The sequence below is a fragment of the Eptatretus burgeri genome, chromosome 8, assembly GCF_056783735.1.
Source record: "Eptatretus burgeri isolate ZD-2024b chromosome 8, Ebu_testis_v1, whole genome shotgun sequence".
NCBI lineage: Eukaryota > Metazoa > Chordata > Myxini > Myxiniformes > Myxinidae > Eptatretus > Eptatretus burgeri.
Window position 1 is genome coordinate 47,272,520 of NC_140968.1, and position 26,269 is coordinate 47,298,788.

The window sequence follows — 26,269 nt, forward strand, 5'->3', positions numbered from 1 at the left end:
CCAGAGCTCATTTATTTGAGTCTACAAGACCCTTCTCAAATAAAGACTATTCCACACCCACTGGTTCATTTAGTGCTGGGAGGACAGCCTAGAGGTAGGCACACTGAGCTACCTATCCTCTAAGCCATCTTGCCTGAGTTTGAATCTCGGCCCAGTTTTAACCTGCCACCCTGGTGTCTCACAGGCAGGGCATCGATATGTGTGCTATCCCTCGGATAGACGTTAAACTGATTATTCCATCTGCGAGCAATAGTTGGTGAGGACGTTAAAGATCCCACGGTGTTCTTCGTGAAAAGTTGGCGAGCTATCGCTGGCAAGCTGAACAAATTCCAAGTTCCTGCTCCAACTACAGGGGGAACTGCATCAGCGGCACAGCCGTGCCCTCGGTCAATGATGCTACTCGCAGTCTCGTGTTGCATACAAAAGAAGATGGTACATGTGAACCCCCAAATGGGTCTGATAACTGGAGGTTAAGGATAAGTAGAAGCATGCATGAGATTAAGTAGTTCATAAGTTGAAATGAGCTTCAAGCAAGTGATATGATGGGATTTAGAAGAGCGTGAATAACATAAGAACATGTACGTGTTAGCTTACGACCATGACAAGACCGCACGAGGATTAGTTTGTGATATTAAGTTTTTCCACATCTATCCTATTCGCTAATTTTAAGTTTCATGATTTCCAACTGTTCCCTTCGATATAAAACACTCTCAAACAGAAGGCATTTCCACCTGACCTAGTTCGCCCCTCCTGCACAGTGGTTCAGTGAAGAAATTTCCTTGTTTCAGGACTAGGTGAAGGTTTTGCCAGTTTTTCTTCTTTTTCTCTGTATTCCTTCACATTTAGTGGCCCTCAGCCTTGTTTATGATGAATTTCAATAAAAAAAAAAACAAGAAAAAGAGAAATTAAAGCAAGCTGACAGAAGCGATGATGTTTTTCTTTAACTTCTGAGTTGTGAAACAGAACTAGAAGTGCAAATGGCATTCCAATGACAGCTTAATAGAACTATAAACACCACTGAAGTAATATTCACTGGCAGATGATCTCCATAAATTTTGTTGGATTCAGTTAAGTTCATCTCAAGGGAGTACTTCCACGATGTCTCCGCTCCTTCTCTGGATGGATCTACAGAGGATACAACCGAAGATATTGGCTTGGTTACATCATTCTCCCTAAACTGTTTGTGCTTCGCGCAAAGTCATACTGAAGAGGGGTTAGAGAACGGCATTTGCACCCAGGTACCAGGTTCAGGGGCAAGGGGGGGGGGGTTAAATTCACAAACAGATCCTTCCCCATATCCTTTCCTCGCTCTCCCCCTGTCCTGTACACATGCTGTGGGGACCACGTCGGCATATCACTTGGGAATCGTACAGCACAGGGGTTGGTGAGCTATGTCACGATGATGAGATCAGCTTGAGAGCTAAGGATGTGTTCCCAAATTTGCGAGTTGTATTACAAGTCCTTTCCATTTCTGTGTCATTTGAAAGGGAGACTGAAGAAATGATCAACCTTGACCAAGTCAATGATCGTTTTGAGGAGTTAAGGCCAGAAAAGTTGTGCTGCATCAAGTGTTTATGTGTAATTATATGTGCTGTATAAATATAATTACGAATGATAAATATACATTCTGTAATATGTTTGCTAAGCAATTTCTTCCGAGATTATCCACTCTAACTCTGAATTGAATAAATATTTGAACTGACATTTAGTGTTCCTTTCATCTTTGTTTTGGCTTACTGCATCGAGTGGAGTTTAGTATGTGCCTGCATGGTCACTGCATTGAAATTTTAATATATAAAGATCTTATTTTCCCTATGTCTTCGGCAGATTGGTGATTTGTGGGTGGGGGTACAAAATTATGTTTTACACCACCACCCCACACCCCCGGGCACCAGCCACCCTCAATACGCCACTGGCTTCACCCATTCCTCACTGATCCTGTTGACACTTCTCCTCTCCAAATCAAACTTCCAAGCAAACAAGGTGGAGATTTTTCTGTCTCATCTCTGGATATCACTTGAAACCAGAAATTATTGTTTTTATAATGGTCACTTTGAAATCACAATCAACTGAACATTTGTTTTCATTCATAGGTGTTTCCCTTTCCATCAATATTTCTAGCTTTCAAGGCTTTTGTTCATTGTGAAGCACATCCATCATGATATCCCAAGTATCTTTATGGAGAAGCCAAGTGCCTATCGCTTCCTTAATCTCTGACCCAACATGATCAAATTACAAAATCACTGCTGAGAATATTTAAGGTGGTAGAAGGACGAAGGGGATACTTGCTCTACATCTAAAAGAAAGTACAAGTTGGAGGCACATGTCCTACACTCGTTATTCCATGGTCCGTATGTCTAGCTCCTTGTATCAGTCTAATGTGCAAGCTCCTCAATCAGTAAACCATTTTAACACGTGTCCTATCTTATCCACTTAATAACTTCAACATTTGCCATTTAAGTCATCATGCAATATGTTTTATTGGATGGTATGTCAACTTTTACATTTCATACAGGGAAGAACATTTTACTATCCACCTGATAAGGAACCGTGAACTCAGTCAAACATTAGAATATTATTTATTTAGGTGAGTTAAGGTTGACTCTTGATTCATCTTTGTGTGGAGTTAGTAAAGGAGAGGAATATAATTTCTACAAAAATAACATAAGCCAATGCCTTTCGAGATGCCACACACTCCCCCACTCCCACACCTCCTTTATTATTTTCTCTCTCTTTATGGCTTTTCATAGCCCCTATCCAATCCCCATACGCTGGGTGTTTTTAGCCTGGCACATGCTGATAACTCCACGTGGTGTGGCCAGCTGTATCAACCACAACCCTTTGAATATCGCCTCTCCTGTAGCTCTCCATTGTTCATGACCCCCCTTCCTCCAATACATATCCAAGCAGTCCTTTCCTTCTCTATCATTGCATCCCATTTGATGAAACACACATGTATGTTTATCCCCAAAACCCAAACCAATAAATAACGAGAGCTGTACTTCGCAAATAAAAGACATAAAGAAATATCTAAATGCTTTCAAAAGTAAATACAATCCTCCCTCCCAAGGGTCCTTGTTCTTCTTAGAAAAACCCTTTTAAAGTGACTCCATATCTCACTCATGTGCTTAACCTCCATGGACCATCTTTTGTTGCTATGGAGACAAAGTATACTATAATTTATAAATGAGACAAATGATGATTTAAATCACTCAGTTGTTATTGCTTTGCAATTTAGAACAGGAAAATGTGCAAAACTTGTGTTTTTATTTGGTTCAGGAAGGAACAGTTAGTGGGGGAGGGGGGGGTGAGTGGAGGGGTTTGGTGTCAGGGGTGGGCCGTGAATATGGTGCTGTGGGTTAGGTTGGTGGGTGACACTCACTTTTCCTGGGTCGCATTTCGGGGGCCAATCGAAGTTACCCTAAGGGTATTAAAAGTTAATCACAAAGTGTGGATTGGCACTGGACGAGGTGATGTGGACAGACAATCACCTCCTCCCTGAAGTGGTTGGTTATAATGAGCCAGCTGGATTTTATCGACAATCTGACAGTGACAATTCGGTAATGCTCTCAAACCTATATCGATTTCCAGAAGATTTGAATCCAAATCCTCATTAGGTCACTTACTCTTAGTGAAAAGGACAAATAACTCTATATATTGCTCATAAAACCCAGCAATACTGATGATGCTTGATAATCATATGTATGAGAAATGCGGTCAAAATAATATAAAAACTTTCAAGTTAACATGTATGTTGTTGGATGTTATCTACAATCTACATGTGCGAGTTCCAGAACTGCACGAAGGTATCGAAACATCTTCAGATTCATTGATGATTTACCAGCAATTAATGATGGGTTTGTATTTGATCAGCTTCATGATGATATGTATCCAAAAAAAACCTCGAATTAAAAAAGGAAAACCAAACTCACACTTTAATTTATTTTTTGGAATTACAAATTGACATCAATAATAAGAAATGACACATCAAATTATTTGATAAACGGCATGCTTTTTTCCATTCCACATTGTACGGATGCCATTCTTAGACAGAAACATTGCGATGAAGCTATTATATAGTAGGGTTGCAGGGGAAACAAGAAAAAGAGCAATCAGAGATTGCACACCCTCACCAGGACTTGTTTTGTGTGGTGTTTGTGTAGTATATTTTGTGTGGTGATTTTGTGTGGTGTTTGTGCACTGGTGTGTTATGTTATTAATAATCGACATAACTGGAATTGCCACTTTATAACTGCTGGCAGTGATAACCGGTACCAAGACGTCCCGCTTTGATGCAATCTCGCTTTGTTCAGACCCATGACACTTATTATTATTCAATTGAATTCAGAATGGGATTTAAATAAATTCAATTCAAATCAAATGGAAGACCAAATCGGCACAGTCCTGCATTGAAGTCATCAGAAGGAAGCCAAACAAGCAAAAAGCAAATATGGAGTCATCAGGAGGAACCTGGATAGGATTCCCATTTCAGCTGTTAATCCTCTACCCTCCAACCCATCCAGGCACAGCCAAGTGAGCCTCATTCAAAAAAAAAATTACATATATATATATATATGTTTATCAAAAGAACCCACATCAAAAATTAAATTATTCTGGATGCCAGACCATGCATTGGATCAGGATGAAATTAAAAATATACATTCCCCATCACCACTAGATCATAATTGTGAAGTTTCACGTCGATTGATATCGCAGTTCAAGAGAAATAATATTTCAAAGATTTTCACTCAATCCAATATGGCTGCTCTACCGTGTAATCTATCAATTATTTGTGAATACCTGGTATCCCCAAGGCTTGGGGAACATTTGTGTAAAGTCTGCCATCAATCTGTCCAGCCATTCTGGAGAAGAAGGTTTTTTTTAATGTTTTAGGGTAAATCCAATATGGCTGCCAAACCATGTGACCTATGACATCATATGTGTGAAGGTTTTGTTCCTCATGGATAGGCAGTCAGAGGTGTAAAGTTTTGCCTCGATATGTTCAACGATTTCAGAGAAGATTTTTGAGTTATTTTTTAAAAAACAACATGGCTGTGGAACCACGTGACCAATGATGTCATCATTTTTTTTTTGTGGACGAATTTATCCCTACATAACACTCAAAATTCTTCATACTGATCAGATGTAGCATTCTACGTAAGCAATTATGACATCATAACGAAGGCACCTATGACATCATTAAAAAAAACAAACAATAACACTTATTCCCCATGAGGAGTACTTGCTATGTGCCAAGGTTCAATATTTTCCTTGGTGTGGTTTTGGAGATACAGAGGTGCAAAGTTTTTCCTTTTTCCAAACATGGCTGCCACGCAACGTGACCTCTGACTTAATAATTATCATTAAAATATTCGACATGAGTAGTTGCTCCTTTGGTGGAAATTTTGTCTCAATCTGACAAGCAGTTGCAGAGAAAAACACATGTTCTGCGCGGACAAACAAACAGACAAATGAAAAAAAATCACTTATGGAGCGACACTTGGCAAAACAGAACAAAGAAAGGCACTCGGTTGAGCGCATACCTCCGGCAGGCTGAACAGTTTACGTTTTGTATTCCACTGATGGGCAGGATCTGAACCAAAATCTAATCGGCTTGTTCCCGTCACCAAACCAACTCATCCGCCTTGTTTTGTCATAACTCGTCAACAACTTTATTAAATATCATGATATATATATATATATATATATATATATATATATATATATATATACATATATATACATATATATATATATATATACATATATATATATATATACATATATATATATATATATATACACATATATATATCTTCTTCTTCTTCTTTCGGCTGCTCCCGTGAGGGGTCGCCACAGCGGATCATCGGTATGATCCGCATAGTGATTTGGCACATGTTTTACGCCGGATGCCCTTCCTGACGCAACCCTGGTCGCCTCTTACGACACAGGGATAAGGTACACCTATTTTAACCGGGGTATACACCGGCCCAGTATACTGGTACTCATTTCACCGACCTCGGAAGGATGACAGGCTGAGTCAACCCCCTGGTGTATTAATACAGTGGCCCAACGGGGCTTGAACTCAGGACCTCTTGGATCCCAAGCCGCTGCCCTAACCACTGCGCCAACACCAGGCTATATATATATATATATATATATATATATATATATATATATATATATATATATATATATATATATATATATATATATATATATATATGTATGTATACATATATATGTAGTTTTTAGCCCTAGCTCTCAATTTTAGAAATTAGGCCTATGTTGATATTTTACTCTTAGTGAAAAGAGTTTTACTTGGTGGTTGAATTCATTAACCTGATATGCAAATCCTCTTCAAATTTCAAGTCAATCGGATGAAAATTAAGGATTTTAGAAATTGCACCGAAGTTGTTGACCTTTGGCCTCTGTCTGTTGACCTCAAAAATAGTTGGTGGTTGACTTCAGTGACCTGATATGCAAATCCTCTTCAAATTTCAAGTCAATCGGATATAAATGGATAATTTTAGAGATTTAAAAAAGGTGTTTACCTTTGGCCGATGACGACCTTTTGACCCTTTGACCTCAAAAATAAATAGGATTCTACCAGACCCCCAACCCTACCATTTGGTGAAGTTTCGTGAATATCGGTTTAAAATTGTGACCTGTAGGCGATTAAATGTGAGTGGACAGACAAACTATTAAAGGTCAACATACTTGTAAAAAAAATTTGCCAAGTAACAAACAGACAGACAGAGACCCAAATGCAACACCCTCTCCTCCGGCAAGGGTAATAATTAAGACCCTGAGAACAACCACACTCAGCACTGAACTTATCAATATATTAAAACAGCTAGTCAGACATTGTTAATGCACCAGCGACAGTTAGCAGATTAAAACAAGTTTTCTTTAAGATCATAAAATGACACCAAAGAGAATTAGTGAAACACAATACGAATGATAAAAATATTATTAACGAGATATTTATATAAAGTAATTTTGAAAAAATATATATATATATATATATATATATATATATATATATATATATATATATATATATATATATATATATATATATATATATATATACATACATTTTAAACCCATTTCAGTGGTTGCTGGGAGACAAGGAAGCATGTGAAAAACCGTTTATAAATAACCGTTAGAATATTTGATTAACAGTTTTATCTTGAAGTGAGTAGTGGTCGTGTTTGTTGGTGGACATGTTATATTTAAGGTAAGAGGTGCATGATTTAATGTACACGAGTGGGCCCGTTGGTCCGATGGACCAAATTTTCATTGGCCTTCACAGCCTTGTTGCATACCTGCCCGCTGTACTGCTTGAGCATTAGCTTGCCTTTCACCAAGGCCAGATGTGCTTGGGGGCAGCAGGGGGATTATATGTTCGATATTATTATTGCCATATGATATTACCATTCTTATTATTGTTGTAAATATTATTAGTGTTGATTAATATATACTTTGTTGCAATGTTATTATTGTTTTTGTTGTATATTTTGTAATTAGAATGCCATGCCGTGGTAGAAGGAAGAATTAAGCTGCTTTTTATACCTTAACATGGCATGTATTTAAATCATGGTACTTCCAACGGATTTTTTGTAGTAGAGTCGAGTCTTAAAGGGTCTCCAGGATTTACAGAGTCTTTGGGTCTTTTGGGTCCTCAGGAACTTTTGAATCCTCGGGAACGTTTGGATTCCATCCATCCATCGGGACCACACTGTGCAGCGCATTGGTGCTGCTTAAGCAGTCTCCTTGGCTATAGGGTACAGTCCTGGACGGGTCGCCACTCCGACACAGGATACCAGCATGCTGGCACTAATTTTGCCATCTTCTGAAGGATGACAGGCAGAGTCAACCCCGCCTGGTATTAATTCAACAGCCAAATAGGATTTGAACTCAGGATCCGAGCATACCCAGCCCACCACCCTAACCATTAAGCCTAACCAGGCATAACTTTTGGGTCATCGGGAACTTTTGGGGTCTGAAGGGTTCTCAAAGTTTGAACAAGTCCCAGCAGTCTAAAGGGTCAAAAGGAACATTCCAATGTGTAATTAATGAACAGACGTACGTAATTAAGACAAAAAGTATGCCACACACACACACACACACACACACACACACACACACACACACACACACACACACACACACACACACACACACACACACACACACACACACACACACACACCTTCATCCATTTATGGTAGATTATCATTATCATATAATGAAATGTTTGATGGGAGTTGTAACGATGTGATTAATACATTAAATCCTCCAGCGAGTGGAGTCTGATTCGTGATGTTACATTGATGGGTTGGTTGACTGCCTGGAGGCAACTGAGGTTGTGGATCTACTGATGTAGGTAATCTACTGATGTGGATCCGTGACCGAGGATGTGGAACCACCGTTTGAAGAGGTTCTGGGCTGAAAGGATCGAAATCTCCAGGAAGAACGGTGCCCAGCTGTTGATCCGTGTGGTCGGGAAAGCATTCCATTGCTTACAGGTTAAGGTTCTTACTTTAGGGAAGGGAACGATGTTTTGCGGTTTACAATTTTAAATGAAGTTGAATAAAGGATGTTGTGGCATTAACATCATTTACAACAATACTTTAAGTTATATTATATTTTAGGAATAGCCGATATTATCCAATTAATTAAAAAGTGTGGTGTGTGTGTGTGTGTGTGTGTGTGTGTGTGTGTGTGTGTGTGTGTGTGTGTGTGTGTGTGTGTGTGTGTGTGTGTGTGTGTGTGTGTGTGTGTGTGTGTGTGTACAAAACACAGGAGGTCTCTGACAGTTTATATCTGCCTCATTGCAGCATGAGCACCTTTCGTGGTTTCCCCCACATTGCAAATGTTGTGTTTTCTCTGTCAAAGTGTATGATGAGGGCAATGCATCATTATGAGCACCACGCGAAAGCTCTGGGAAACCTGCACCATGGGAACACCAGAGCATGTGGATGCAAACAAACAAGCCAAAAGGCCTGGTTTTACCTCCATGGACTATCTTTACAAAGGAATTAAATTGCCTCATGATGTTGGAGTCCCAGGTCGAAATGCATTTCTCTACTAATGTTCTTGCAATTCATGTAAAAGTACAGTACATTGATGTCTCCTAATGTCTGCATTCTGTATGTGGCATAAAAAAAACTTCACCATGAGCTTTAAGCATTGGAGAAGTATAAACAAATTCTGAATGAATTAGAAACATTGACATTTGCTTGTGGATCTCGCATCAATTGCAGTTATTCAAATTCAGGTCACAATTCTGCTTCATGAAACGAAAGAACAAGAGGGAACCCAAAGAAATAAAGAGCAAAGATGGAGTCATCAGGAGGAACCTGGATAGGATTCGGGTTTCAGCTGCTACTCCACAACCCTCAAACACATCCAGGATTTCCAGGATCAAATACATCAAACACATTCTGCAAGAATTCACTTCTTCTAAAAGAGATAGATAATGAAAGAAAGGAAGAGAGCGATGAAAGAGAAGAAAAAGCAAGAATTAGAATGAATAAAGAGAAATATATATACAATGGGGAGAACAAGTATTTGATACACTGCCGATTTTGCAGGTTTTCCCACTTACAAAGCACGTAGAGGTCTGTAATTTTTATCATCGGTACACTTCAACTGTGAAAGACGGAATCAAAAACAAAAATCCTGAAAATCACATTGTGTGATTTTTAAATAATTAATTTGCATTTTATTGCATGAAATAAGTATTTGATCACCGACCAACCAGTAAGAATTCCTGCTCTCACAGACCTGTTAGTTTTGTCTTTAAGAAGCCCTCCCATTCTCCACTCATTACCTGTATTAACTGCACCTGTTTGAACTCGTTATCTGCATAAAAGACAGCTGTCCACACTCAATCAATCAGACTCCAACCTCTCCACAATGGGCAAGACCAGAGAGCTGTCTTAGGACATCAGGGACAAAATTGTAGACTTGCACAAGGCTGGGATGGGCTACAGGACAATAGGCAAGCAGCTTGGTGAGAAGGCAACAACTGTTGGCACAGTTATTAGAAAATGGAAGAAGTTCAAGATAACAGTCAATCTCCCTCGGTCTGGGGCTCCATGCAAGATCTCACCTCGTGGAGCCTCAATGATCATGAGAAAGGTGAGGGATCAGCTCAGAACTACAGGGCAGGACCTGGTCAATGACCTGAAGAGAGCTGGGACCACAGTATCAAAGAAAACCATAAGTAACACACTACGCCATCATGGATTAAAATCCTGCAGCGCACGCAAGGTCCCTCTGCTCAAGCCAGCGCATGTCCAGGCCCGTCTGAAGTTTGCCAATGACCATCTGGATGATCCAGAGGAGGAATGAGAGAAGGTCATGTGGTCTGATGAGACCAAAATAGAGCTTTTTGGTTTAAACTCCACTCACAGTGTTTGGAGGAAGAAGAAGGATGAGTACAACCCCAAGAACACCATCCCAACCGTGAAGCATGGAGGTGGAAACGTCATTCTTTGGGGATGCTTTTCTGCAAAGGGGACAGGACGACTGCACCGTATTGAGGGGAGGATGGATGGGGCCATGTATTGCGAGATCTTGGCCAACAACCTCCTTCCCTCAACAAGAGCATTGAAGATGGGGCGTGGCTGGGTCTTCCAGCATGACAACGACCCGAAACACACAGCCAGGGAAACTAAGGAGTGGCTCCGTAAGAAGCATCTCAAGGTCCTGGACTGGCCGAGCCAGTCTCCAGACCTGAACCCAAAAGAAAATCTTTGGAGGGAACTGAAAGTCTGTGTTGCCCAGCGACAGCCCCGAAACCTGAAGGATCTGGAGAAGATCTGTATGGAGGAGTGGGCCAAAATCCCTGCTGCAGTCTATGCAAACCTGGTTAAGAACAACAGGAAACGTCTGATCTCTGTAATTGCAAACAAAGGTTTCTGTACTAAATATTAAGTTCTGTTTTTCTGATGTATCAAATACTTATTTCATGCAATAAAATGCAAATTAATTATTTAAAAATCATACAATGTAATTTTCAGGATTTTTGTTTTAGATTCCATCTTTCACAGTTGAAGTGTACCTATGATAAAAATTACAGATCTCTGCGTGCTTTGTAAGTGGGAAAACCTGCAAAATCGGCAGTGTATCAAATACTTGTTCTCCCCACTGTATATATATATATATTATATATATATTATATATATATATATATATATAATATATATATATATATAATATATATATATATATATATATATATATATATATAAAATATTAAAATTAAAATTAGAAAGAAATGTGAAAGGAACAAAGAACCATCCACATACATGTACAGTGGCCTGCAAAAGTAATCACTCCTCCCTCCCCCCTCAGTATCCCCCCCACCTTCTCCATCCAAGGTTTTCACATTTTGATGCTACCTGAGCATATTTCGTGATGCCTTCAAATCAAACTTAACATTTAGTCTTCACAAACTACCCCAAAGTCACAGAGCTAAAACAATGCAGATAAAATTTGAATAAGTTCGATTAACAGAGAAAAATCAGTTGATTCTCTGTTGTATAAGTATTCAACCCCTTTACCGAATTAACCCTAAATCATTTCAGGAGCAAATTATTTGTTTGAAAAGTTACAAAACAAGTGTAATAGGTTTCAGCTGTATGTAATCAGTGATTTAACTTAAAATTTAAAGTCTCCACTTCTCGAAAGAGTTTTGAGGTGCAACTTACTTGGTCAACCAATAAAGCAAATGTGAAGACCAAGGAGCTTTCCAAAGAAGTCAGACATAGTGGTGGAGAAGCACCATTCAGGAGAGGGTTGAAAAGAGATTTCAGTTACTCATTATTCCTTTGAGTAAGGTGAAATCCATCATTAAGAAGTGGAAGACGTATCATACCACCCAGACTCTACCCAGATCAGGTCACCCATCCAAACTCAGCAGCTGGGCAAGCAGGAAACTGGTTCAGAATGTCACTGTAAATCCAGCAATGACTTTGAAAGATCTGCAGAGATCTATGTCTGAGATGGGGGTCAGTGTTCATCAATCAACATTCCCTTTACAAAGCTAGCCTCTATGGACAGGTGGCAAGAAAGAAGCCATTACTGAAAAAAACATCTAAAAGCTCGTATGGAGTTTGTGAAAAATCATCTTAATGATACTGCAGGCATGTGGAGAAACGTTTTGTGGTCAGACGAGACAAAAATTGAACTTTTTGGTCTAAATTCAAAGCATTACGTCTGGCACAAGCTAAACACTCCACATCACCCAGTCAACGCCATCCCTGCTGTCAAGCATGGTTGTGGATGGATTCAGAATTTATGGTGAGACTTGAAGATTGCAGTCCATCCACGATCCCCATTAAACTTGGCAGAACTAGAGAAATTTTCACGTGAGGAATGGGCAAAGATTTCACCATCTCACTGTGCAAGCAAGGCTGGTAGAGACTTACCCACAAAAACTCACACCAGTCATTGCTGTAAAAGGTGCTTCCACCAAGTACTGACCAACGGGGCTGAATACTTTTACAACCAGTGAATTTTGATTTGTGCATGTTTTTTGCAGGTATTCCTGACAAGTAACCTCCTTCAACTATAACAGTGTTTAGTTTGATCTCTTCAGTAATGAATAAAAACGTTAATTTGCAAAAATTGTTTCCCCATAACTTGTAATTCATCTAAATGTGGCGTTATTGGGAAGGGGTGAATACTTTCATAGGCCACTGTAATTGGCTGCTAGTTTGGATGGGTGGTGCAGTTTCTTTGTCAAATAGCTGGCCATCGTGTGCCTACAGCCAGGCAAAATTCCAACTTCCTGTTCCGATGACATCTGGGAAGAATAATGAAAAACCACCCAATGCATTTTATTTTCCAAGTCACTGCTTCAACAGCACCGATGCTCTGGAAAGAGCATGACTAAGAACGCAATGGAACCAGTTAGGTAGAGGACACACTCGAAACATGATGAGCATGATGAGAGAGAGAGAGATAGAGAGAGATAGAGAGAGTAATTTTCTCTCGAAACTTCTTAGGTTCATCTACTCATAAGAGTTTGTACTTTAACCCAACTGAGCACATACCACAACATGCACCATAATGACGTTTGGAGACATCAGAGTTGTTTTCACAAGAACAATAGTAAGGATGTTGCTCGACAAAATTGGAAAATCAACAAACTACAGTAATAGATCACTGCCTCATAGAACGCTGATATTTTACTGAGCTCTTTGTCCTGCAGAAAATTCTCACTAAAAATAAAACCAAAGAAAATCCATAACATGCAGTGCTCCCTGAGTAAACACACTCGCCACCGTTGTTTGTACTGTATGCACACACTCTGAGCCAATCAGTGCTGTTTATTCCATCTTCCTTTTGCAGCAGGATGAGCCTCCTCCAACCTTGTCTCCCAATGCTGCCACGTAGTAGTAAGAGCGACACATGTTTGGACTGTACATATTTTATGTTTTGTTACTAATTACTGATGGTATTATAATGAAAATATATTATTTTAATTTATAAAATAATGTTTACCATCTGTTTTATTATTAACATGACCACCAATATCCCCAACAAAGCTCTCACATACCACATCCATGCGTAAGAAATAACAGTCGTCTGTCAAGAACGCATCTCCGGATAAATAATGGTATAACGACCCCTTTTAGCGCATTTTCGATTAGCGCTCTCTTTTCCAAGAATGCATCCTGAGCGCAAAGCAAGGTATTACTTGATAGAAAAGTTCATCCATTATCGATACCATACTGACAAACATCTGCTACACGTCATTTAAGATAAAAAGTAGGTCTGTTTTATAAATAGCCTACGGAACCAAAGATATCTGTTCAGTTGAAGAAGTTCAAGTAACATCGTCTTTCAAAAGTACCAGGATAACAGGAAGTCTCACTAATGGGCCATATATTTATTAAGTGTGCATTGGGTTGGGAATGTGGTTTGGCGGATTGGAAGGAGGCAGGCCGGTATGAAGATAGTGCATCCACGGTAGGAGGCATTGTACAAGTACAAATCACGATTGATCATTGATATTATATTTGGAGCATTTTCCCCATATACAATTTTTCTGAAATATTAAAATGTTTTTATGATATTATTCTTCTTTAACGGCCACAATTATTTCCACGTTCTTGTTGGATTGGCCAGGGGAAGCTTGGTCCAAGTCTTTCACAAACCGAATGGATTTTGTTCACGCCCTGACCTTCGACTAAGATTTGGGCGGGAATTTGTAATTTGTTCACGGTGCCAACGATAGCTCGTTTACTCTTCGCAAAGGACACCTAGAGTCAGGTCAGGTTCGATCTGTGACCTGCTACAGGTACCATGTAAACCTGTACTAACCTGTTCCATGGTCGGGTTGTCGGCGACTAAACCGTCTCCCCCACCAGGTTTTCTGGTGAGGAGGGTGTTTGGATATGGACACCCAGCAGGATTAAAAACAAAACCTGTCAAAGGGCGGAGGAGCTCCTTGTGAGCCAACGGCCATCCATATCTAGTGCCCAACTGTGTCTGCGGACGTCCTCCTGCAGTTGGGTTACTTCTTATTAGGAGGTTGGTGGCAGGATTTGCACTCCAGCCACCGTAAAACGCTTCATTCCGCAAAACGCAAAAACGCAAAAAATCTGAAACTCCACTCCGTGGGGTACCTCCTGTGCAGCTTCCTTCGCAGGGCAGCTCACCGGATGATGGGATTGGGGCAAAGCCTTCGGGACCCCAATCGTTGAGAGGAGGGAACCCACGGGGTAACATCCCTGGGTCAGATTGCGGGAGAGTTTGTCGGAGTGGTGCTGAGGTGTCGTCCACCAGACGGCGGTCTCCTTGGGTTAACCTGAGGCGGTCCCTTCGGGTGGGTGCCTGGAATGTCCTATCCCTAAGAGGATGATCACCTGTCTCTGTTATCATCTGAGCTCAAGCGTTTGGACATCGGGATTGCAGCTCTCTCTGAGGTTCGGAGACCGGATTGCGGCGAGATAATGGTGGGTGGTTACACCTACTATTGGTCTGGTCGCTCTGATGGTTACCATACCCAAGGAGTTGCTGTAGCTGTGTCCAATAAGCTGACCCCAATGATAATTGAGGTAACACCGGTCAACGAGCGTATTATGAGATTAAGGATTCGTCACTCCTTAGGTGTCATTTCCCTGGTCTCTATTTATGCTCCGACTGAGGCGAGTGATCTTACCGTGAAGGACACATTCTACGCCACACTCGAGTCTGTGGTTGATCAGTGCCCCAGACGAGATACACTTCTAGTCTTGGGGGATTTCAATGCATCGACTGGAACTGATAGGGATGGTTATGAGGTGTGTGTTGGTCCCCATGGGTCAGGAACTATGAACCAGAATAGCACTAAGTTCCTTGACTTTGCAAGAAGTCATGGACTTAGGGTGGCTGGTTCATGGTTTCAGCGCCCGCAAGCTCATCGCTGGACTTGGTATTCCAACGCTGGCGGTGTGGCAAAGGAGATTGACCATGTCCTCATTGACGGTCGTTGGAGGATGATCCAGAACTGCAGGGTCTACCGGAGTGCTCAGTTCCTCAATACTGACCACAGGCTTGTTGTAGCAACTCTAAAGCTGCACCTTAAATCCTGGAGAGAATGGTACCATCCCAGCCTAGGCTGGATGTTGCCAAGCTCAGGGATGAGAGAGTAGCTGAGGAGTTTGCGAACAGGCTGAGTGGACACTTGGGGGTCTGGGTGCTTTGGGGGTCCTGAAGAGTTGTGGAGCACCTTCAAAGACCACCGTCCTTGATGTTGCCGGTGGATGCCTTGGAGTTCACCGCAGGGCAAAGAAGAATTTTGTCTCTCAAGGGACACTGGATACCATTGACCAGAGTCGCAGGGCCAGGCTGAATGGCAGAGCTGAGCTGTTCAGGGAGCTGAGGCGTAAAACTGTACGTGCACTGAGGGTGGACAAGGAGGCCTATGTGCGAGGAATCTGTGAGGGGTGAGAGCATCATCTGTGGACAGGTGATTCTCGTCCCGCTTACAGGGAATTCGCGCATTACGTTCATCCAAGCCCATCCCTCGGAGCACTGCAGTTCGAGCAGAGAGTGGTAGGCTCTTGACAGAGGAGTCTGAAGTGAAGGCCCGCTGGGCTGGTTACTTTGAGCGGTTGTACCAGGCTGATCCCCCAGCTGTCGAGTTGGACGTCAAGGGTGTTACAATCCCTGTTGCTGACCCTCGAATCAACTGTGGTCCACCATCGCTTGTGGATACACGGGCTGCGGTGAACCAGTTGAAACGGGGCAAAGCTCCAGGGATCTGTGGCATCCATGCCGAACTTCTCAAGGCTGGTGGAAATGCTGCACTCGCATCGTTGCATGCAGTTTTGTGCTCTGCCTGGAACACAGGCATCATCCCAACTGACTGGAAGAGGGGCCTTGTTGTCCCTCTCTGGAAAGGGAAGGGTGATCGCCAAGACTGCAACAACTACCGAGGGGTGACGCTGCTCTCAGTGCCGGGCAAGGTCTTTGCTCGGATAATTCTTGATAGGGTTCGCCACCATCTGCTTGAGCACCAGCGTCCAGAGCAGTCAGGCTTTACACCAAAGAGGTCAACGATTGACCGTATCCTTGCACTTCGTGTCCTCACCGAACGCAGACGAGAGTTTTCGGCAGGGGCTGCTTGCAGCCTATGTTGATCTCTGTAAAGCGTTCGATTCAGTGAATCGGGATGTCCTCTGGAGGATTCTTGGTCTTCGTGGGGTGCCACCAAAACTGATCGATCTGATGTCTGAACTCTACTCTGGTACTGAGAGTGCTGTGAAGTGTGGTGGTACCATCTCTGACTTATTTCCAGTTGTTACTGGAGTTCGTCAGGGGTGTGTACTTGCCCCCACACTTTTCAGCACTTGTATGGACTGGATTTTTGGGAGGATGTCGGAGAGATCAAGTTGCGGTGCATCGTTTGGCAATGTCAAGATCTCGGACCTTGATTTTGCAGATGATGCAGTCATCTTTGCGGAGACTTTAGACATCCTCTTGGGGGCCCTCGAGGTGCTGAATGAGGAGTCGGAGCCATTGGGATTACGGATTTCTTGGGTCAAAACAAAGATCCAGGCTTTCGGTGACATCTTGGATGCTGCTGTCCTGTCAGTGTCTGTTTGTGGTGAGGATGTTGAGGTCGTGGATAGATTCACTTACCTTGGCAGTGATATTCATGTCTCCGCAGGTTGTGAGCCGGAGGTCAATAGACGTCTGGGTCGGGCCTGGGGGAGTCATGGATTCACTGGATCATGGGGTGTGGCGCTGCCGGTACCTGTGCGGGAGGACGAAAGTCCGAGTCTTCAGGTCCTTGGTACTTCCAGTCTTGCTCTATGGGTGCGAGACTTGGACTTTGACCAAGGATCTGAGACGGAGACTTAATTCCTTTGGTACCAGGTCTCTTCGGAGAATCCTTGGCTATCGCTGGTCGGATTTTGTGTCCAACGAGCGGTTGCTGAGAGAGACTCGGATGAGATTTGTTACCTGCATAGTCCGTGAGCGTCAGCTGCGGCTGTATGGACATGTGGCTCGTTTTCCTGACGCTGATCCTGCTCACCAGATTCTCTCAGCGAGGGAGTCTCATGAGTGGAGGAGGCCAGTGGGCCGACCACGTGCCTCATGGTTGCAGCAGGTTGACCATCATCTCAAGGAGATGGGGATGGGCCTGGCATCTGCCTGGGGGATGGCCAGACGGAGGCCCCTGGAGTACCGGCGGAAAGTGGACGCAGCGACGCGCTGTTCTGGCACATGCTCCCATACCTGACCTGAAAGGACACCATGTGATATTTAACATCCACCAACTAATGTCGACATGTGCCGCCGAGTTTAACGTCCATCTGAGGGACAGCGCACACAATGATGAATAACCCTGCCTGTGAAACACCAGGATGACAGTTTATAGCTGGGTCAGGTTTCAAATCCACGGCAAGACAGCTTAGAGAGAGCATTCGCACCTCCAGGTCATGAACTTTTTGTTCATATAAATACAATGCAAAAGTTATATTGTATTTATATTAACTGCATAAAATGCGTGCAATCGTATAATGAGCTACGCAATTGCCTCATATGGTTAATTAAAATGTGGGGTAAACAAATGGTCATCACCTCGTATATCATGTTTCCAGTCCCTTCGGTTTAGGTCATTTGGCCCATCATGCCTGCACCTTATCCACTCCACGTTATCTTCATCTAGCAATTTACCCATTTGAATTCCGTTTGTGGAACTGCTAAACAACCATCTCTGGATCACCGTCACCCTTGACCCCCGACTCACCCCACCATCCTACTCCACTTTCTCAGTCGAATAATAAACTTTCATAACACACAAATATTTTACTCTTTTAAAACTTTCATAAAAACTCCACTTGCTCGATTTAAAACTGCTTATTCATGTCAAATCGAGGACAAAACTGCAAATGAAATCAAAGTATCCTACATCGTTTACACGCATTCCAAATTAATTTTATAAATCATTCCAGATTCCACCTACCCTGCTTTTGTTCTCATTCAAATGGAGTTATGTATCTGAGAATCGTTTAAATTATGGTGTTGGTGTTGTCTGTAGCCCAAGTTGCTGTCGTCAATCTGACTGCTGAATTGGCCACCTTACATTTGGTTTGGAGATTGCTTCTAAAACAGATTCCAGGCAAATTACATACTCGGTCGTTTGCCGTAATTGCCTTTATCGTGATAATCAGGGCAGCAAATTGGAATACGGCCGGGGAATCGACATATGATTGCATACTCTTTTTGAAATGCAAACTGAGATCTTTAACTTCCACAAGCGACAGCTCACAGAAAGGATAGCCAACTTAACATTCCTCCAAAGTGATGGCATACTCCATGCATGACACCCAGTCTGTGGAGTATAGTTTATAGCTGGGTCAGGGAATAGATCCCATATAAGACAACTCCATGGCAGGCATGTTATCACCGATCCTACTAAGCAGCTTGATGCTATGTTTCCTCGACCTTAGAAACCCCAAAGGAATCCCTCTCCACACCTTCTCCCTTTGCACTCTCGTCGCAAATCTAATTATTTACTCATCCTCAATTTTGCAGTTATAATTACAACAGCTACAAAGCATTCCGACTACTTTTCCCTTTCTTATAACATGATCACTCATCCATATAGTCACAGCCATTCTTCCTGCTTTGCATTGGATTCTCCCTTGATTATCTTTTCTCGTTTTGCCAGTTTGATAACTTCTCTCCATCCTCAACCTTTAGTATCCACAAGTAACTCTTCTTTACACCTCTTCCCTTTAAACCCTCTAGCCTTGCTCTATTACATGACCTGCTCTAATTTTCACAGGTAAAGGAGGCCTGTTCATTTTTTTGTATAAATAAAATAAAATAAAAATGAAGAAAAGCAGAAATAACAGGAAGCAAAGGGAGTTTTGGAGAGAATTGAGAGATTTGTTTTTGTCTCGACAGACATAATTACAATTGCACCATTAATTTCCCAAGTGGCATTCTATGCCCAGTACAACTCGTGATGAAACGAAAAATATAAAAACAAGCCAGTAGGCGACATGGGTGGTCGCTAGATTAAGGTGAATTTGAAATATCTAGATAAGAGAAAACATCAGATGGCATTTTTGCCGTTCGTTGTTCCATATAGGAACATGACGAGCAACTGTCCATTCATCATTTGTGTTCGATTCCCTAACCCGACGTAAGGGAATCCCAACACGAACGTTGGGGTGAAAGCATATAGTAATATAATTGCATACTTGTTATACAGTTTTTAACGGATCGGGCTGAAATTTTTTGACAAAGAGGTTGATTATAGTGCGCATAAAAGCATGGAAGCCGATTTTTTATTTTAAAAAATAAAAATAAAAAATTCAGATTTTTTTTTTCAAAAATTTCAAAGTCCCTTTGCTAGGCAACGGTGGCGTCCATAGCAATGGTGATCAAAAGCATACAACTAGATCCTGGTATGAACCTACCAGTCAAGTTTCATCAAAATTGGTTGACTCCTCTGGCCTCCAGAGCTGTCCATGACATACAGACAGACGGAAAACCTGAGACTAAGGGTAGTCTAGCGACCACCCAACACAAACACAAACCTATTCAAATGCAGCACATAGTATAAAAAACCCAGAGTGTTAAGCACAAAGTTACCTTTACTACCTCTACCGGTCTGCAGGTAATGAGGTATTGTACTCACTATTGAGCGCAGTCGATGAGCTGGTATTCATTGGAGCGGGAAAAGCATTCTTGCAGTCCATTGTCTTCCCACAGAGCCTTCACGTGGTCAAAGAATTCCTGTATCGAGACAGGTGAAGGAAGCACCTGATCATGCAGCTTGCATCAATTTGATACCATGTATATACGCAGTTGGCAAAATACAAATGACAAAAGGTCGAATAGAGCTTGAAACCAAGCCCCTGCAAAAGGGAGGTATTGTGTGAGTTTATGCTTTCCCTCTTCATAGCTTACATCTTATATAATATCAAAAAGTACATGGCCCACTATACAAGTAAAAGTGCAAATATGCTAAAATTGAAGTAAGTTTAGCAAACTTGGAAACATTCTCTGGAGACATGATACTCCATTATATGTTGTCTGTTTCTTTATCCATTGGTCCATCTCTGTATACATTTTAAACTGATCTTGCAATTTACCTGAAACCTTCCCCAATGCATTTATGCTCATTTCAGTGATGGCTCACAATTGAGGGGGATTATTTGGGGGGTGCAAGGGGGGGGGTTTGTGGTTTGTGAAGTGCTAAAAAAGTTTGAGAAAAAGCCATTTCAATTATTATTCAAATATTCTAAAGCATAGTATTTTGACCCAAATGAGTAAACTAACATCCTATTATGAACCAAAATGAAAACGTATCAGGCCTGTTCACAAAATTGCATTAAAAAAAAAGTTGCATCAAGCGTTTGTCCTCAAAATTCTTGTTTCTAGTTAGTGCATCTGGAGGTTGGTTCGCCTGGCATTCTAATCTGAACACTTAGCTCATGATTCAGTGACCCCGTGTTTAAAACTGATAAATATCCTGCGTTGCTTTATCAATACTGTCTCCTAATGTTCCTGAAATTCATGTGAAAGTGCACTGATGTCTCCTCATGTCCTGCATGTATTATAATGTAGATGCTCCCCCATAAGCCCCCAAAAAACGAATTTTATCTTTAAATTCTTTATTCTATTCTACATCTTGATCCATTCTGTATTCTAGCTGTTCCACAAGCCTCAAGACTATATATATATATATATATATATATATATATATATATATATATATATATATATATATATATATATATATATATATATATATATATATATATATATATATATATATATATATATATATATATATATTAAACAAGTTACCTGGGGTTAAAAGGTCAATGTCACCTAATGAGTACACATTTGAGATGGCCAGACCCAGGTGAGCTATAGGGCCTTCAGCCTCTTTTCTTTTTTTTTCTCCTATTGACACCAGACAAATATATTTCTGCCACAGACACACAAAATTTTCCAGGATTGTTCAGAAAAGTTAATTTGTTTCTATGCCTAATTATTTCTCTCATGTCATCTTTTAATTCAAAATAATCTGACTTCTAATCATTTTAGCTCACCTGGACTTGAGTTCAGTGAGCTTATGCGATCGAGCAGTGTCCGTGAGTGAGTGAGTTAGTGAGTGAGTGAGTCTATAAACACTTCAGTCATTATCGCTTGAACCAAGCATACGACTTTGGTGAAGCTTGGCCGCAAGCTTCATACATGATGTCCAAAGAAGGTGTATTGACCGCATCAAAATCTGCACTCATGAAGGGGGCCCATGGCGGGGGGGAGGGGGGATTTGACCCACAAAATAGGTATTTGCTTTGTTCTCTAAAACTACACATACAATTTCGATGAAAATTGACCATAACCTTCATCACCCATGATGCACCAAAGTGTATCGACTGCATCAAAATCTGCGCTCGTTGAGGGAGTCTACAGGGGTGACCAGCTGATAATCAACAGTGTGGAGGAAGGTAATGGGTAAATATACAGTATGGAAGGAGGGTATGAAGGCCAGAGGACTGAAAGTGAATACAGGGAAAACAGAAGTACTGATTAGTGGTGTGGGAGAAGGAAGTGTGGAAAAAAGAGTGGGGAGGCGTGAGCCTGAAAAGCAGCCATTAGGTGAACCATGGCTTACACATGCAAGCAAGGAAAAGGCCAGATGATGATGATGATGACGACGACGACGACGACTTGTGTTCAAAATATAACATTCCATATAAATAAGTTGTTCCTCGATCATAAACTAGCATTTGTAGAGAGATAGACAGATGGACATGAAACAATTGCTTTATCTCGCTTTTTGCTTCACTTGAACGGGATAAAAATCTTGGTCAATGTAACACAATATTGCTGCGAGTGACCACATAAAACAAGTGGCCACCCAAACAAGTTTATGAACATTGCAAAATATTGTTCCATGCAAACCTGAATTCCAAGCATTGTGGCCACAAAAGACAGCTGGCACAAGTCTTATCTGACAGATAAGACAAGTGGCTGCACAAGACAATAGGCCAACAAGCCTCTCCAAGGCACAGGATCACCGACATGTGAACAGAGGTCAGGTCAGGTCAGGTATGGGAGCATGCACTGGAGCAGCACATCGCTGCATCCACTTTCCACCGGTACTCCAGGGGCCTCCATCTGGCCATCCCCCAGGCAGCCTCCTGGCTCATCCCAATCTCCTAGAGATGTTGATCAACCTGCTGCAACCATGAGGCATGTGATCGGCCCATTTGCCTCATACACTCACGAGGCTCCCTTGCTTTGAGAATCTGGTGAGCAGGATCAGTGTCAGGAAAACAAGCCACAGGTCCATACAGCCGCAGGTGACGCTCACGGACTACACAGGTAACAAATCTCATCTGAGTCTCTCAGCAACCACTCGTGGACAAAAAGTCTGACCAGCGACAGCCAAGGATTCTCCAAAGAGACCTGGTTCCAAAGGAGTTCAGTCTCCATCCCAGATTCCTGGTAAGAGTTCAAGTCTCACATCCATAGAGAAACACTGGAAGCACCAAGGAACTGAAGACTCAGACTTTTGTCCCCCTGCACAGGTACCGACAATGCCACACCCCATGATCCAGTGGAATCCATGACTCCGAAGGCAGATGCCTGGCCCATCGCCATGTCCTTGAGATGCCGATTAACCTGGTGCAACCAAGAGGCACATGATCGACCCGTTGGCCTCATCCTCTCATGAGGCTCCCTTGCTGAGAATCTGGTGAGCAGGATCAGTGTCAAGAAAATGAGCCACATGTCCATACCGCCACAGCTGACACTCACAGACTATCCAGGTACAAATTTCATCGGAGTCTCTCAGCAACTGCTCGTTGGACATAAAGTCCGACCAGCGACAGCCAAGAATTCTCCGAAGAGACCTAGTGCCAAAGGAATTAAGTCTCCATCCCAGATCCCTGGTCAGATTCCAAGTCTCATATCCGTAGAGCAAGACTGGAAGCACCAAGCACCTGAAGACTCGGTCCCCCTGCACAGGTAGCAACAGTGCCACACCCCACGATCCAGTGGGATCTATGACTCCCCAGGTCTGACCCAAACATCTATCGACCTCTAGCTCACAGCCAGCAGAGACAGGAATATCACTGCCAAGGGAAGTGAATCTCTCCATGACATCACCATCCTCACCACAAACAGGAATAGACAAGGTAGCAGCATCCAAGATGTCACTGAATGACTGGATCTTAGATTTGACCCAGGAAACCCAAATTTCAAAGTGGCTCTGACTCCTCATTCAGCACATTGAGGGCTGCCAAAAGGATATCTGGAGTCTCTGCAAAGATGACTGCATCATCTGCGAAATCAACGTCAGAGATCTTGACACTCCCAAACGATAGACCGCAGCTTGATCTCTCTGACATTCTCCCCAGAATCCAGTCCATACAAGCACTGAAAAGTGTGGGGGCCAATACACACCCCCTGGTGAACTCTAGTAACAACTAGAAATATGTCAGAAATGGAAACACCACATCACACAGCACTCTCAGTACCAGAGTATAGATCAAACATCAGATTGATCAGTTTCGGTGGCACCCCACAAAGACCAAGAATCCTCCAGAGGGCATCCTGATTCACCGAATCGAACGCTTTACAGAGATCAACGTAGGCTGCAGGCAGCCATAACCGAAACTCTCGTCTGCATTTGGTGAGAACCAGAAGGGCAAGGATACAGTCGATTGTTGACCTCTTTGGTGTAAAGTCTGACTGCTCTGGGTGCTGGTGCTCAAGCAGATGGTGGCGAACCTGATCAATAATTATCCGAGCAAAGACCTTGCCTAGCACTGAGAGCAGCGTCACCCCTCGGTCGTTGTTGCAGTCTTGGTGATCACCCTTCCCTTTCCAGGGAGGGACAACAAATCCCCTCTTGTAGTCAGTTGGGATGATGCCTGTGTTCCAAACAGAGCACAGAACTGCATGCAATGACACAATACAAGTACAGCATTTGCACCAACCTTAAGAAGTTTGGCATGGATGCCACAGATCCAAGGACCTTTATCCCCTTTCAGCCGGTTCACCGCAGCCTGTGTTTTCACAAACAAAAGTGGATCAGAATTGATTGTAGGGTCAGCAATAAGGATAGTGACACCCCTAACATCCAACTCAATAGCTGTTGGGTCAGCCTGGTACAGCCACTCAAAGTAACCAACACAGCGGGTTTTCACTTCGGTCTCCTCTGTCAAGAGCCCACCACCCTCCGCTCTAATTGCAGTACACTGAGGGACAGGCTTAGAGGAACACAATGCTCAAATTCCCCTGTAAGCAGGACAAGAATCACTTGACCTCAGGTGATGCTCTACCCCATCTACCCCCATTGGTGTACGCATGATCATCCCATTGCCGGCACCGCCCACACACGGGCACAGCCGCGGAGATGCTGCCATTTGAATGAGAATTCTTCACAAGATGGACCTCCGTACTCAACACGGCGCCAGGGTCTTTGACTGTGCTCTTCACGTGCGAACATGCACGGAACATCCAATGGGGGCCGTTATTAAGTAGAGTGCCAGGGTGAGCCATACGATGTTACATGGCGATTAGTGCACACTTGTGCTTCGAGTTAGATGCCTGAACATCCAGGTCGAGAGCATCTGCTACTGATGCATTGTGCCCATTTTTCCTGCTACTCACAAAGGCAGCGACGGGCATCTGTGGTGATTGTGGTTGAGGCGATGGTAGCGGTGGCATGGCGGTAAGTTGTAGCGTGGTGGTTCATTGTGGTTGAGGTGGTGTGGTTGTTTATTGTGGTTGAAGCATCAATGACAAATGTATAGTGAGCTTGTGCACTGCTACAATGGTGAGGAGTGACGATAAAGGCATTTTGATCATTGTAGCGTTTGTGGGAAGAGTATGATGAAGATTGAAATGACGTGCCCGTTGGATTGTGGTACGTGATTCAAACTGGCTGTGTGTTGTGTGCTTGACATGCCTTCTTGCATGAGAGATTTGTGTGCAGAGGATCAAGATGGCAAAAGAATGGAGGGAAAAAAACTACCTAATCCCACACAATGCATATTGGCCCATAAACCCATTAGACATAAGCGAAGGACTGTCTGAAACAAATAATAATGAAATAACTATCTTGGGAAATGCTACATGTTGTGTGCTATTGCCTCCAGGGTCACAGTTTGCAGAACCGCCACAATATATAAGTGAGGTGTGTGTGTGTGTGTGTGTGTGTGTGTGTGTGTGTGTGTGTGTGTGTGTGTGTGTGTGTGTGTGTGTGTGTGTGTGTGTGTGTGTGTGTGTGTGTGTGTGTCTGTGTACATGCATGTATACGTGTACGTGTTTGTATCACTGTGGGTGAAGATTTTTCTTCGAGTTCTCCACAGTTCCACACCTCTTGACCAATCTCCACCAAATTTTACGTTTGTACTGGGGGTACCCAGGGTCAGGTCATGGGCACAACCCACCCCCACTGGGAAATTCTCTGTATGTATGTGTTTGTATGTCTGAAAATCAAGAAACTTCTCAAACAAGGAAATGAGGCCATTTGTCCCATCGTTGCATGGTGCACTCTTGGGTTAATTTTTGCTGCAGATTAAAACATCAATCCTCTTGATGGTTTACCAAAGTCTAAATAATCCGATCTTGATTGGGTGAGACAGCTTGTAATAATAATACGAGTTCCCTCACAAGGAACCTCGATACAGGAGGAGGCCATTCGGCCCATCAAAGCCTGTGCTATTATGACCAACCTATGGTTGTTTGTCTGTGCTCCATTCTTTTCAAT

General features: G+C 42.5%; 1 protein-coding gene across 4 annotated transcripts in view; it reads right to left on the reverse strand.

Moving 5' to 3' along the window:
* LOC147021673 (guanine nucleotide-binding protein G(olf) subunit alpha-like) overlaps positions 1 to 26,269 on the reverse strand; it is a 191,455-nt gene that overhangs the window by 31,390 nt on the left and 133,796 nt on the right. For all 4 annotated transcript variants that reach the window (XM_085891902.1, XM_085891903.1, XM_085891904.1 and 1 more), the window contains one exon: positions 20,168 to 20,265. In XM_085891902.1, the coding sequence (XP_085748028.1) occupies positions 20,168 to 20,265 (98 nt within the window). The remainder of the gene's footprint in view (positions 1 to 20,167; positions 20,266 to 26,269) is intronic.